This window comes from Delphinapterus leucas, chromosome 4, assembly GCF_059928025.1.
Source record: "Delphinapterus leucas isolate spDelLeu-1000000601 "Yukka" chromosome 4, BTC_Dleu_Yukka2, whole genome shotgun sequence".
NCBI classification, from domain to species: Eukaryota; Metazoa; Chordata; class Mammalia; order Artiodactyla; family Monodontidae; genus Delphinapterus; species Delphinapterus leucas.
This window is the reverse complement of record NC_143132.1, coordinates 141,049,437-141,062,451: the sequence shown is the minus strand read 5'-3', so window position 1 is coordinate 141,062,451 and position 13,015 is coordinate 141,049,437. Positions and strand designations below refer to the sequence as shown.

The 13,015-nt window shown below is 39.5% G+C and overlaps 1 protein-coding gene across 2 annotated transcripts in view; it reads right to left on the bottom strand.

The window, feature by feature from the left end:
• The window catches only part of PLCL2 (phospholipase C like 2), a 195,898-nt gene that overhangs the window by 20,069 nt on the left and 162,814 nt on the right, over positions 1–13,015 (bottom strand). For both annotated transcript variants that reach the window (XM_022561786.3, XM_089911181.1), the window contains exon 5: positions 10,362–10,471. In XM_022561786.3, coding sequence (XP_022417494.2) covers positions 10,362–10,471 — 110 coding nt within the window. The remainder of the gene's footprint in view (positions 1–10,361; positions 10,472–13,015) is intronic.

Below are 13,015 nucleotides of genomic sequence, written 5' to 3'. Positions count from 1 at the left end.
ATCAGCTGATTTTTCAGCAGAAACTCTGCAGGCCAGAAAGGAGTGGCACAATATATTTAAAGTGATGAACGGTAAGAAGCTACAACCAAGAAAACTCTACCCAGCAAGGCTCTCATTCAGATTCAATGGAGAAATCAAAATCTTTACAGACAAGCAAAAGCTAAGAGAATTCAGCACCACCAGACCACATTTGCAAAAAAATGCTACAGGAACGTCTCTAGGTAGAAAAGAAAAGGCCACAACTAGAAACAAGAAGATTATTTATAGAAAAGCTCACCAGTAAAGGCAAACATACAGTAAAGGTAGGAAATCATCCACACACAAATATCAAAACCAGCAACTGTGAGAAGAGGAGAGTACAAATGCAGGATACTGGAAATGCATTTGAAATTAAAAGACCAGCAACTTAAAACAATCTTGTTTATATATAGACTGCTATATCAAAACCTCATGGGAACTGCAAACCGAAAACCTACAATAGATACACAGAAAAGAAAAAGGAATCCGAACACAACACTAAAATTAGTCATCAAATCACAAGAGAAGAGAACAAAAGAGAACAGGCAGAAAAAAGACCTACAAAAACAAATCCAAAACAATTAACAAAATGATGATAAGAACATACATATCAATAATTACCTTAAATGTAAATGGATTAAATGCTCCAACCAAAAGACACAGACTTGCTGAATGGATACAAAAACAAGACCCGTATATATGCTGTCTACAAGAGACCCACATCAGACCTAGGGACACATACAGACTGAAAGTGAGGTGATCAGAAAAGGAATTCCATGCAAATGGAAATCAAAAGAAAGCTGCAGTAGCAATATTCATATCAGACAAAAATAGACTTTAAAATAAAGACTGTTACAAGAGACAATGGAGGACACTGCATAATGATGAAGGGATCAATCCAACAAGAATATGGAAGAATTGTAAATACATATGCACCCAACACAGAAGCACCTCAACATATAAGGCAAATGCTAACAGCCATAAAAGGAGAAATTAACAGTAACACAATAATAGTAGGGGACTTTAACAACCCACTTTCATCAGTGGACAGATCATCAGACAGAAAATCAATAAGGAAACACAGGTCTTAAATGACACATTAGACCAGATGGACTTAATTGCTATTTTAAGTGCATTATCCAAAAGTAACAGAGTATATATTCCTTTCAAGTACACATGGAACATTCTCCAGGATTGATCACATGCTGGGCCACAAAGTGAGCCTTAGTAAATTTTAAAAATTGAAATCATATCAAGCATCTTTTCCAACCACAACACTACGAGATTAGAAATCAACTACAAGAAAACACCTGTAAAAAACACAAACACATAGAGGCTAAACAATATGCTATCAATACTAAACAACCAGTGGATCACTGAAGAAATCAGAGGAAATAAAAAAATACTGAGAGATAAATGAAAACGAAAGCATGATGATCCAAAACCTATGGGACGCAGCAAAATCAGTTCTAAGAGGGAACTTTACAGCCATACAATCTTACTTCAGGAAACATAATAATCTCGAAGAAACAACCTAACTTTACAACTAATGCAACTAGAGAAAGAAGAACAAATAAAACCCAAAGTTAGCAGAAGGAAAGAAACCATAAAGATCAGAGCAGAAATGAATGAAATAGAGATGAAGAAATCAATAGATAAGGTCAATGAAACTAAAAGCTGATTCTTTGAAAAGATAAACAAAACTGACAAACCTTTAACCAGATTCATGAAGAAAAAAAGCAGGAGGACTCAAATCAATAAAATTAGGAGTGAAAAAGAAGTTACAACTGACACCACAGAAATACAAAGGATCATAAGAGACTACTACACACAACTATATGACAACCACAAAGAAATGGACAAATGCTTATTATTAGCAAGGTATAATCTTCCAACACTGAACCAGGAAGAAACAGCAAATATGAGCAGACCAATCATAAGTACTGAAATTGAACGTGTGATTTAAAAAACTCCCAACAAACAAAAGTCCAGGACCAGACGGCTTCACAGGTGAATTCTATCAAACATTTAGAGAAGAGTTAACACCTATCCTTTCAAACTATTCCAAAAAATTGCAGAGCTCATTCTATAGGCCACCATCACACTGATTCCAAAACCAGACAAAGATACCACAAAAAAAAAGTAAATTACAGGCCAGTATCACTGAAGAACATGGACACAAAAATCCTCAACAAAATGCTAGCAAACCGAATCCAACAATACACTAAAAGAATCATACACCATGATCAAGTGGGATTTATCCCAAGATGCAAGGATTCTTCAATATCCACAAATCAATCAGTGTGATACGCCACATTAACAAATTGAAGAATAAAAACCATACGATCATCTCAATAGATGCAGAAAAAGCTTTTGACAAAATTCAATACCAATTTATGATAAAAACTCTCCAGAAAGTGGGCACAGAGAGAACATACCTCAACATGATTAAGGCCATATATGACAAACCTACAGCTAACATCATACTTAATGGTGAAAACCTGGATGCATTTCCTCTAAGATCAGGAACAAGACAAGGATGTCCACTCTCACCACTTTTATTCAACATAGTTTTGGAAGTTCTAGCCACAGCAAGCAGAGAAGAAAAAGAACTAAAAGGAATCCAAAATGGAAAAGAAGTTAAACTGTCACTATTTGCAGATGACATGATACTGTACATAGAAAATCCTAAAGATGCTACCAGAAAACTACCAGAGGTCATCAATGAATTTGGTAAAGTTGCAGGATACAAAATTAATACACAGAAATCTATTGCATTTCTATACACTAACAACAAAAGATCAGAAAGAGAAATTAAGGAAACGATCCCATTTACTGTCACATCAAAAAGAATAAAATACCTAGGAATAAACCTATCTAAGGAGGCAAAAGACCTGTACTCTGAAAACTATAAGACACTGATGAAAGAAATCGAAGATGACACAACCAGATGGAAAGATATACCATGTTCTTGGATTGGAAGAATCAATATTGTCAAAATGACTATACTACCCAAAGCAATCTACAGATTCAATGCAATCCCTGTCAAATTACCGATGGCATTTTTCACAGAACTAGAACAAAAAAATTTTTTTGAATTTGTATGGAGACACAAAAGATCCCGAATAGCCAAAGCAGTCTTGAGAAAGAAAAATGGAGCTGGCAGTATCAGGCTCCCTGACATCAGACTATACTGCAAAGCTCCAGTGATCAAAACAGTATGGTACTGGCACAACAACAGAAATACAGATCAATGGAACAGGACAGGAAGTCCACAGATAAACCCATGCACTTATGGTCACCTAATCTATGATAAAGGAGGCAAGCATATACAGTGGAGAAAAGATAGTCTCTTCAATACATGGTGCTGAGAAAACTGGACAGCTACATGTGAAAGAATGAAATTAGAATGTTCTTTAACACTAAACTCATAATGGGTTAATGACCTAAATGTAAGACCAGATACTGTAAAACTCTTAGAGAAAAACATAGGCACAACACTCTTGGACATAAACTGCAGCAATATCTTTTTCGATCTGTTTTCTAGAGTAATGGAAATAAAAAGAAAAATAAACAAAGGGGAACTGATTAAACTCAAAAGGTTTTGCACAGCAAAGAAAATGAAAAAAAACCCCAAAAGACAACTATGGAATGGGAGAAAATATTTGCAAACAATGCAACTGACAAGGGCTTAATTTCCAAAATTTACAAGCAGTTCATGCAGCTCAATATCAAAAAACAAACAAACAAAAAAGTAACCCAATCAAAAAATGGGCAGAAGACCTAAATAGACATTTCTCCAAAGAAGACATAGAGGTGGCCAAGAGGCGTGTGAAAAGATACTCAACATTTTTAATTTTTAGAGAAATGCAAATCAAAACTACAATGAGGTATCACCTCACACCAGTCAGAATGGCCATCATCAAAAAGTCTACAAACAGGGAACTTCCCTGGTGGCGCACTGGTTAAGAATCCACCTGCCAATGTAGGGGACATGGGTTCGAGCCCTGCTCCGGGAAGATCCCACATGCCACGGAGCAACTAAGCCCGTGTGCCACAACTACTGAGCCTAAATACTAGAGCCCATGAGCCACAACTACTGAGCCCGCGTGCCAAAACTACTGTAGCCCATGCACCTAGAGCCTGTGCTCCACAACAAGAGAAGCCACTGCAATGAGAAGCCCACGCACCACAACGAAGAGTAGCCCCTGCTCACCACAACTAGAGAAAGCCCGTGTGCAGCAACAAAGACCCAACTCAGCCAAAAATAAGTAAATAAAATAAATAAATTTATTTTTTTAAAAAGTCTATAAACAATAAATGTTGGAGAGGATGTGGAGAAAAGGGAAACCTCCTACAGGGCTGGAGAAAAGGGAACCCTCCTACAGGGTTGGTGGGACTATAAATTGGTACAGCCACTCTGGAGAAGAGTATGGAGGTTCCTTAAGAAACTAAAAACAGAGCTACCATATGATTAAGCAATCCCACTCCTGGGCGTATATCTGGAGAAAATCATGGTTCAAGAGGATACATGTACCCCAATGTTCAGGATTTTTATGAATTGCCAGTATGAATTCTGTGAGTTTTAGAAGTTTATTAAACTATGTTATATCCTTTTCTTTGCGGGGGTGGCTGTTTGTGTTTGTGTATTTGTGTGTGTGTGTTTGACAGTTTTACTCTTTTTGCTCATTTCATCAGGAATATGGGAAGGAAGTTCTGCAATGATTTTTTTAAATTTTTTATTTTATATTGAAGTACAGTTGATTTACAATGCTGTTAGTTTCACGTGTACAGCAAAGTGATTCAGTTATACATATACATATATCTATTCTTTTTCAAATTCTTTTCCCATTTAGGTCCTGAAAATTCTAACAGCCCACCAACCTGGAGAGATATAAACTGAGTGTCTTTCTCCTTTTACTTCTGTTTGATGGAGAAGAAGAGATGATGGGACAGGGGGTGGGAAGAAAGAGGTGAGATGGAAAAGTTAAGAATGGGGCTGACACACAACTAGAAATCTGGACACAACATATAAAGCAATGATTTTCAGATAGTGCAAGACAGGGAGCCCTGGGAGAAGGGGTATGGACACAAGGTCCAGCTCATTGCCTGAAGAGCTTCCCAAACAGAGCCCAACAGCCCCTCTCTGGAGCTCAGGGAGGCAAAGCGGCTGCAAGGGTAGTGGTGGAGAGGGAGGGAGGGCTACAAAAGCTATTGTAAATATACAATAGGATATTGTATCATGAGCACAAAGGGAGGGAGAGGATATCATAAGCACAAAGAAGAGAAGCAGGAAATTCAAAATAAAAACCCCACCGGACAGGATTAATGGCAGATTAGACGCTGTAGAACATACAGCAGTATTGTTTGAAGACTAGAAAACTTGAAGACTAGCATTGCTTGCAGCACTAGAAACTATTAAAAAAAAACAAACAGCAAAAAGGCCTAAACAAATGAACAGTGCATCTGTGACTTATGGGATAGTATCAAGCAGTACATATGTACAAATGGAGTTACAGAAGGAGAGGGGAGAAAGGGTAAAACAGAAAAAAATTTAAAGAAACTATGGCTGAAAAATTTCCAAGTTTGATGAAAACTGTAAATCCATATATAGAAAAACCTCAAAGAACTCTAAGCAGAAAAAACACAAAGAAAGCCACACTAAGGCCCATCATGATCTTTTAAAAAAAATCTAAAAAAAACAAAGACCCCAACAAAAAGATGCTCAAACTCTATACACTTATTAGACTTGCTAAACTGATAATAACAAACGTTGACAAGGGTGTGGGGTAACTGGAACTCTCATAACACTGCTGGGGGCAATTCACAATGGAACAGTTCATAAAGCAGTTTGTAAAGCAGTTGGCAATTTCTTATAGAGTCTGACATACACTTACCATATGAGCAATTCCACTCATAGGTATTTACCCAAGAAAAATAAAAACATATGTTCACACAAAGACTTGAACGTGAATGTTCATTGCAGCTGTATTCTTAATAGGTAAAACCTGGAAGCAACCCAAATGTCCATCAACTAGTGAACATACGAAGTATGGTACACCCATAGGATAGAATACTATTCATCAATTAAAAGGAATAGCTTACTGAAACGTACATCAACTTGGATGAATCTCAGAAGCATTATCCTAAATGCAAGAAGCCAGGCACAAAGTTTATTACTACACGATTCCATTTATGTGACATTCTGGAATGCGTGAAACTAGAGATGGCAATCAGACCAGCGATCAGCAAGGTGGGGGAGTTTACTACGAAGGGGCACAAGGGAACTTCTAGGGATGATGCTCTATCATCACTGTGGTAGGCTGCATGATTATATACATTTGTCAAAATTCATTGAACTGTGCAGTTAAAATTGGTGAATTTTATTTTATGTAAATTATACCTCAACAATGCTCATCAAAAAAGAGAGAATGGTGCTATCTAATGAGTGTGAGGTCTTGAGGGCTGGCTTCTGAATTAAAGAAGCAATCAGAAGCCTGCGGGAATGAATTACACCCTCTCCCCAGTTATGCAGCAGAAACCCTAGAACAGGACATTTACAAACTCTGAGAAAGCTGGGTCCAAGTATCCGAACAAAGGCTGTCTATGACCCCAGCTGAGATTTCTCTCTTCTCCGCCATTCCCTCAGGCTACAGAAAAGCATGGGCGATTTCTTGGACTGGTGGTGAGAGCGAACCAGTTTAAATATTGAGCTTAGAGTAAGCAACATGGGAACTACAGTCCGGAGCCAACTGGTGATGTTTAAACCTGGATAATGGAAAAATAACAATATGCCTAACTGCCCACCCAGAAATATTAAAAAGTGCTAACTCATCTTTCATAGCAGAAGGGCAACCAACAAAGCTTATAACTGAAATGTATAGCTTTCAAAAACCCAACAAAATGACTCCAATTAACATTTTTCATAGTCTCTTTTCTTAACCTCAGAGGGATTTTATAGGAAAGAAAAACCTCTAGGGTAAAAATTGTTCAGCAATTCATTTAGTTTCTTTATGGTTTGCTTTTTTCCTGTTAAATTAAGTGAAGTGAAACTTAGTACTTAAAAAAATTAAATAGAGAAATTATAGTGGGATTCTATCTATTGATACACCTTATTTCATAATAACTGAGACACTAGTACTTATGAGACATACATACCACTATTTTATACACCACTAAGGAAGAAAATCACTCCAATTTAACTAGGCTACAATGCAAAGATGCCATGCATTATAAGATACACACCAATATCAAAGATGTGAAAAACGGGAAAAAAGTATGACTCAGGATCAGAAACATGTATCTCCATCCATCCATCCATATGCATATAAAAAGGTTCCTGGAATAAGGTCACTTACATTTAATAATAATTATTTCTCAGAGGGAGGATCTGAGGTCATTTTAAAACTTATCTTTTATACATTAAAAAAGTTCTTTAAAATGAAGACATATTTACAAAAACAAATGAATGATTTTTATTCAAAGAAAAAAATGACTGGAAGTAATAAATATGCCAAGATGTTAACAGCGGGTCATTCTGGATATGGAATCAGAGGTGACACTTCTCCTTCGTTCATTTCTGTATTTTAAAGCAACTCTTAAAGTTGAAAAAACTAAACAAAGCTAGCAAGGACTCATGAAAACTGGGCTGGACATCCTTGGACGAAAGGAGTTTGTGGCCGGGCGCCTGCTCTGGGGGTGACCCATCACCCCGGCTCTCACACTGCAAGTCCTTCATCCTGCGATGATTGGCCACCCTGCCTCCCTTGCCGTTCACATGAGTGGGGTGATTCAGAAGGAAAGACACTTCTGATTTGACTCGAGTGGTGGCACTCAATTTTTTAGGGTGCCTGCGAATCCCCTGAGGAACGTGTCACACAGCCAGATTCCTGTGTCCACCCCTGAGATGCTGACCCAGGAGGTCTGTGGTGGGGCTTAGGAGACTATGTTTTAAGCACCCAGGTAATTCTTACACCTGGCCTCACAGCTCCGGGGCTCCCTCAGCACATCTGGAGGGAAAGTCCGGAACCTTCCCCAAGCCTCTGTGCCCCTATGAGGGCACCCGCTGCCAACTACATACCACACAGGGCCCTGGAGGGCTGGACTCCAAGGTCTGCGCAAAGAACAGGTGGTGAGGGGAACTCAAGGGACCCATCCCCTCCTGCCAGGAAAAGGCTGGGAGCTCAACTCAGACCCAAACATGTCTAAAACTCCACCGGCACTGATTCTCCTAAAGAAAGTTTAAACCCGAGAAATATGCAGCAATGAAAAAAGCCCTCCTACTGTACAGAAAAGACACACAGACCTCTCCAACTCTTCCCCACTCAGCGCTTGGGTTCTACCATACTCAAACATCAGCTACAGCAAATACTACTCTGGGAATTTTAAAAAGATCTATTACCCCGTTCTATACGTTTGTTTCCATATGTACGTAAGTCTGAGGTGCTAATTCTATCTCCTGGACATAATTCAAAAGAAAACAGTCTCCTCAGTGTAGCTGTTTGGTTCAATTTCATGTTTCTAAAACCTGAGCCATTACTTTATGTCAGCTGTTTTTCATGAATATGTGCGCCAGCCTCCCATTTTCAGGGGTTCTTAGCCCAGTACTTCTCAAACTGTAATGTGCATAAGAATCCCCCGGGATCTTGTAAAAAGGCAGATTCTGACTCAGCAGGCCTGGGGCAGGGCCCGGGAGTCTGCATTGTGAACAAGCTCCCAGGTGAGGCCCAGGCTGCTGGTTCCTGGACCAGAATGGAGTAGCAAGGATAGCTGACAGATGAAAAGTTTGCTCCCTAAGTCTGTTTTGCCTATAATAAAATAAAAGCCAACAGGGCTATAGACTACGATGCAATCTTCTCCTGAGGTTTGCAGGAAATTGGTAGTGTACAACCCCATCTCTGGTTGGGAGTGAGTCAGCAAGTTGTAAAGCCAAATTCCTCTTCATTGTAAATTTTTCTATCTGCTGTTTACTGAACTGCAAATGACCAGAGTTAAATACTAAGCAGAAGATCCAGAGATGCAAAAAAGTACATGTGTAGGAAGGGAAGTATTTGAAGACGTTTAGAAAATGACTTATTATAAAAATGAGTAAGGGTTTAAGATGAGAAAGTGCAAGTTGGCTAGCTGTGAAAGGGTGACTTTTCATTAAATTAAATCAGAAAACTGTTGTCAGCTGCAGGAGGGATCTTTTTTTTTTGTCTAAATTGTAGTTTATTATCATCTACATGTATGTATTTCCCAAATTTTTTTTACATGAGTATATGTTACTTTGAAAATTAGGGATGCAGGATGGATCTTTTAACTTGAAGGGGAACAGAGAAATTAAAAGAGGCAGCTGTGATCATGTCTTTTGAATTCAACTGAGAAGAAAGTTTGGAGGGTGAACCGGAGAGTAATTTTACATTGAGCTGTCCAAGGCCCAGAGTGAAATAATGTTTCTGTGTTATTATTATTCAAGGTCCCAAACACTGAGATAAAGAAAAGATCAGAGAGACAAAATGCAAAAAAAGTTTCAAGGCACATATATAACATTAGTTTTAAAATCATGTCATATTATATATACCATAGAGAAAAAGACTGGGAGAATGTACAGCAAAAGACCCTGGACAGTGGGACTATGTTTACCTTTGGTTATGCTATTTTGACATTTTCTATAATGAAAAAATATACTTTTATAATAAAAGTAATAAAAGTTAATTTTTTCAAATGGTCATGCTGAGATAGGAAGATGGAAGGAAAGGAGGGAAGGAGGGAGGGAGGGAGAGAGAGACAGACAGAAAGAAAGGAAAAGAAAGAAAGAAGGAAGCAGATAAACAAACAGATATAGATGGTTTCTCCCTTGAAGGGAAATTTTTTTCAAATAGCAATTCCTTTACATATTTCTTTTGATTATGCCCCTCACAGTTCTATCCTACTTTTTCCCTGGGATCATATTGACATTAAGGCTGTGATTATACTTTAAAGCATTGAATGAAATCTGAAGAACTAGAATCTTCAAATTCCCAGTCATTCCTCTGTAATCAATGCTTTCTATTTCACATGTAGCAACTGGCATTTATGAACTTTACGATGCTTTAAGGACGAAATGCAGATCCTTTCCCTTCTTGGCAGAATCCACAAGGTGCCAACTGCTCGAGTCCCCTGTTCTCCCTCGGAGCTGCACTGCCCAGCTACTGTGCCCACAGCAGGCTCTCCAGAAAGAAGAGTTCTCATTCGATTTTTGTGACCATGCCATAGCTTCAAGTGGCTGGTAATGGACAGTGCAGGAAATGGTATACTAACAGGAAGAAACATGCTGAACAAGGATGCAAAATCACCAGCATCAGAAACAACTCGGAAAATACCTTTAAGATGGTAATATTCCAGGTAAAGCTCTCCACAGCTTTTTGCAGTTTGCGTTCCTTCAGACCTTCCTTGGTGCCTATGCTGTGCAAGTGTTCATGGAATTCCATGGCTGAAAGAAACAGAAAGACAAAGGATATTACTTCCCCACCCAATCTGTGGTAATGAGCCGGCAATATTTACTTTTCTAGGTACAGCTGAAACGATTCCAACCTCCACTGAGATTTCATAAAGTGCCTATTTAAGAATGTAACAATGGGGGAAACACTGCAAATTCACGGCATCCGTGAGGCAGAAGGCGTCTTAGAGGTGGGTGCTCATGGATTGGAAGGGCTGCAGGGCACAGGTGACCGTCCTCATTCTTACGTTAGAGATGAGATGTCTGAGGCTCAGCCAGGTTCAGAGACACTGAGGCTGTGGAGGGAGCAGCAGAACAGCTGGACCAGAATCCAGGTCTTTGGAATCTCACAGGCAGATTTCAGCTCTGCCAAGGACATGATGTTGGCAATTAGGGATGAAAAGAATGCAAAGCAATGTATCTCCTGTCCCAGTAAAAGTCAATCTGAGGTCAGACCCAAGCCTACTGTAGAGGGGAGGGGATGGGGAGAAAGCCCAAGAACTCTAACTCTGAATAATTTACATAATCAATGCATATTCCCCATCATCATTCAAAATAGCCTGAAGGCAGGAGTGGCGTGCCAGTCCTCTTCCTGGTTTAATATCATTAAAACTCATGGAAAGTTTTCATATTCACCCGCAGTCACTTATCCCATCTCTGGCCAATGGGAACCCCGCAGGTGGGTTCCTAGGTTCTTCTGAAATCACTAATTAGTCTTTGATATGTCCCTTGCTTTCCAGCACAAGATGTTCTAGACCTACCAAGTACATTTCTCATCACAGACGTGGAACCAGGCATTTCTCCAGGGACCTCTGGATTCTTACAGTGGGGAATGGTGTTTAAACAATCTGGGGGCTAGGAGTGTGCATTGTTACTGAGTTTCCACTGTTTTCTAGGCCTTTATATTGAACAGATCTCAGGCACATGGAGGTTGTTGTTTTTTTTTTTTTTGCGGTACGCGGGACTCTCACTGTTGTGGCCTCTCCCGTTGCGGAGCACAGGCTCCGGACGCGCAGGCTCAGCGGCCATGGCTCACGGGCCCAGCCGCTCCGCGGCATGTGGGATCTTCCTGGACCAGGGGCACGAACCCGTGTCCCCTGCATCGGCAGGCGGACTCTCAACCACTGCGCCACCAGGGAAGCCCGGAGTATTTTTTTTAAGGGAAGAATAAGGTCTTACTCATACTTCTAATTCAAATTTAAATATACAGGAATTTTACATAATTTTAAAAAATCTTATGCTTATTTCTTTTCTCTTAGAAAGGTAGACAAGGTAGACAATCTTAATTCTTAACCACACAAACATAACCAATAGTAAGACCGCTAAATACAATTTAAACTCTGCATTTTTTTTGTCCTTAGAGTATCTCATTGAGAATGTACAGAAGAAGTATTGTGTTCTAAGGTCTGTCAGAATAATTACTTTCTTTATGTGGATATGTCACTTAACAAAGTATAATTCCATTCATTTGTTTCCTTTCCCCACCCCCCACCCCGCCCCGTATGTGGCGGGTGGGAAGTGATTTTGCTTTTTTGGATATAATTTGTTTTATGATTCCAAAGTCAAACTACATATCAGGGTGCATTCAGGTAAATCTTACTTTCTTCCTGGTCTCCTCTACTCTGACCCCTCCCTCCCCCTACACATTTTTCTTAGTTTTAAATTTATCTTTTTTTTGTTGTTGTTGTTGTTTTGTTTTTTGGTTTTTTTTGCGGTACGCGGGCCTCTCACTGTTCTGGCCTCTCCCGTTGCGGAGCACAGGCTCCGGACGCGCAGGCTCAGCGGCCACGGCTCACGGGCCCAGCCGCTCCGCGGCATGTGGGATCCTCCCGGACCGGGGCAAGAACCCATGTCCCCTGCATTGGCAGGTGGACTCTCAACCACTGCGCCACCAGGGAAGCCCGGAGTATTTTTTTTAAGGGAAGAATAAGGTCTTACTCATACTTCTAATTCAAATTTAAATATACAGGAATTTTACATAATTTTAAAAAATCTTATGCTTATTTCTTTTCTCTTAGAAAGGTAGACAAGGTAGACAATCTTAATTCTTAACCACACAAACATAACCAATAGTAAGACCGCTAAATACAATTTAAACTCTGCATTTTTTTTGTCCTTAGAGTATCTCATTGAGAATGTACAGAAGAAGTATTGTGTTCTAAGGTCTGTCAGAATAATTACTTTCTTTATGTGGATATGTCACTTAACAAAGTATAATTCCATTCATTTGTTTCCTTTCCCCACCCCCCACCCCACCCCGTATGTGGCGGGTGGGAAGTGATTTTGCTTTTTTGGATATAATTTGTTTTATGATTCCAAAGTCAAACTACATATCAGGGTGCATTCAGGTAAATCTTACTTTCTTCCTGGTCTCCTCTACTCTGACCCCTCCCTCCCCCTACACATTTTTCTTAGTTTTAAATTTATCTTTTTTTTGTTGTTGTTGTTGTTTTGTTTTTTGGTTTTTTTTGCGGTACGCGGGCCTCTCACTGTTCTGGCCTCTCCCGTTGCGGAGCACAGGCTCCGGACGCGCAGGCT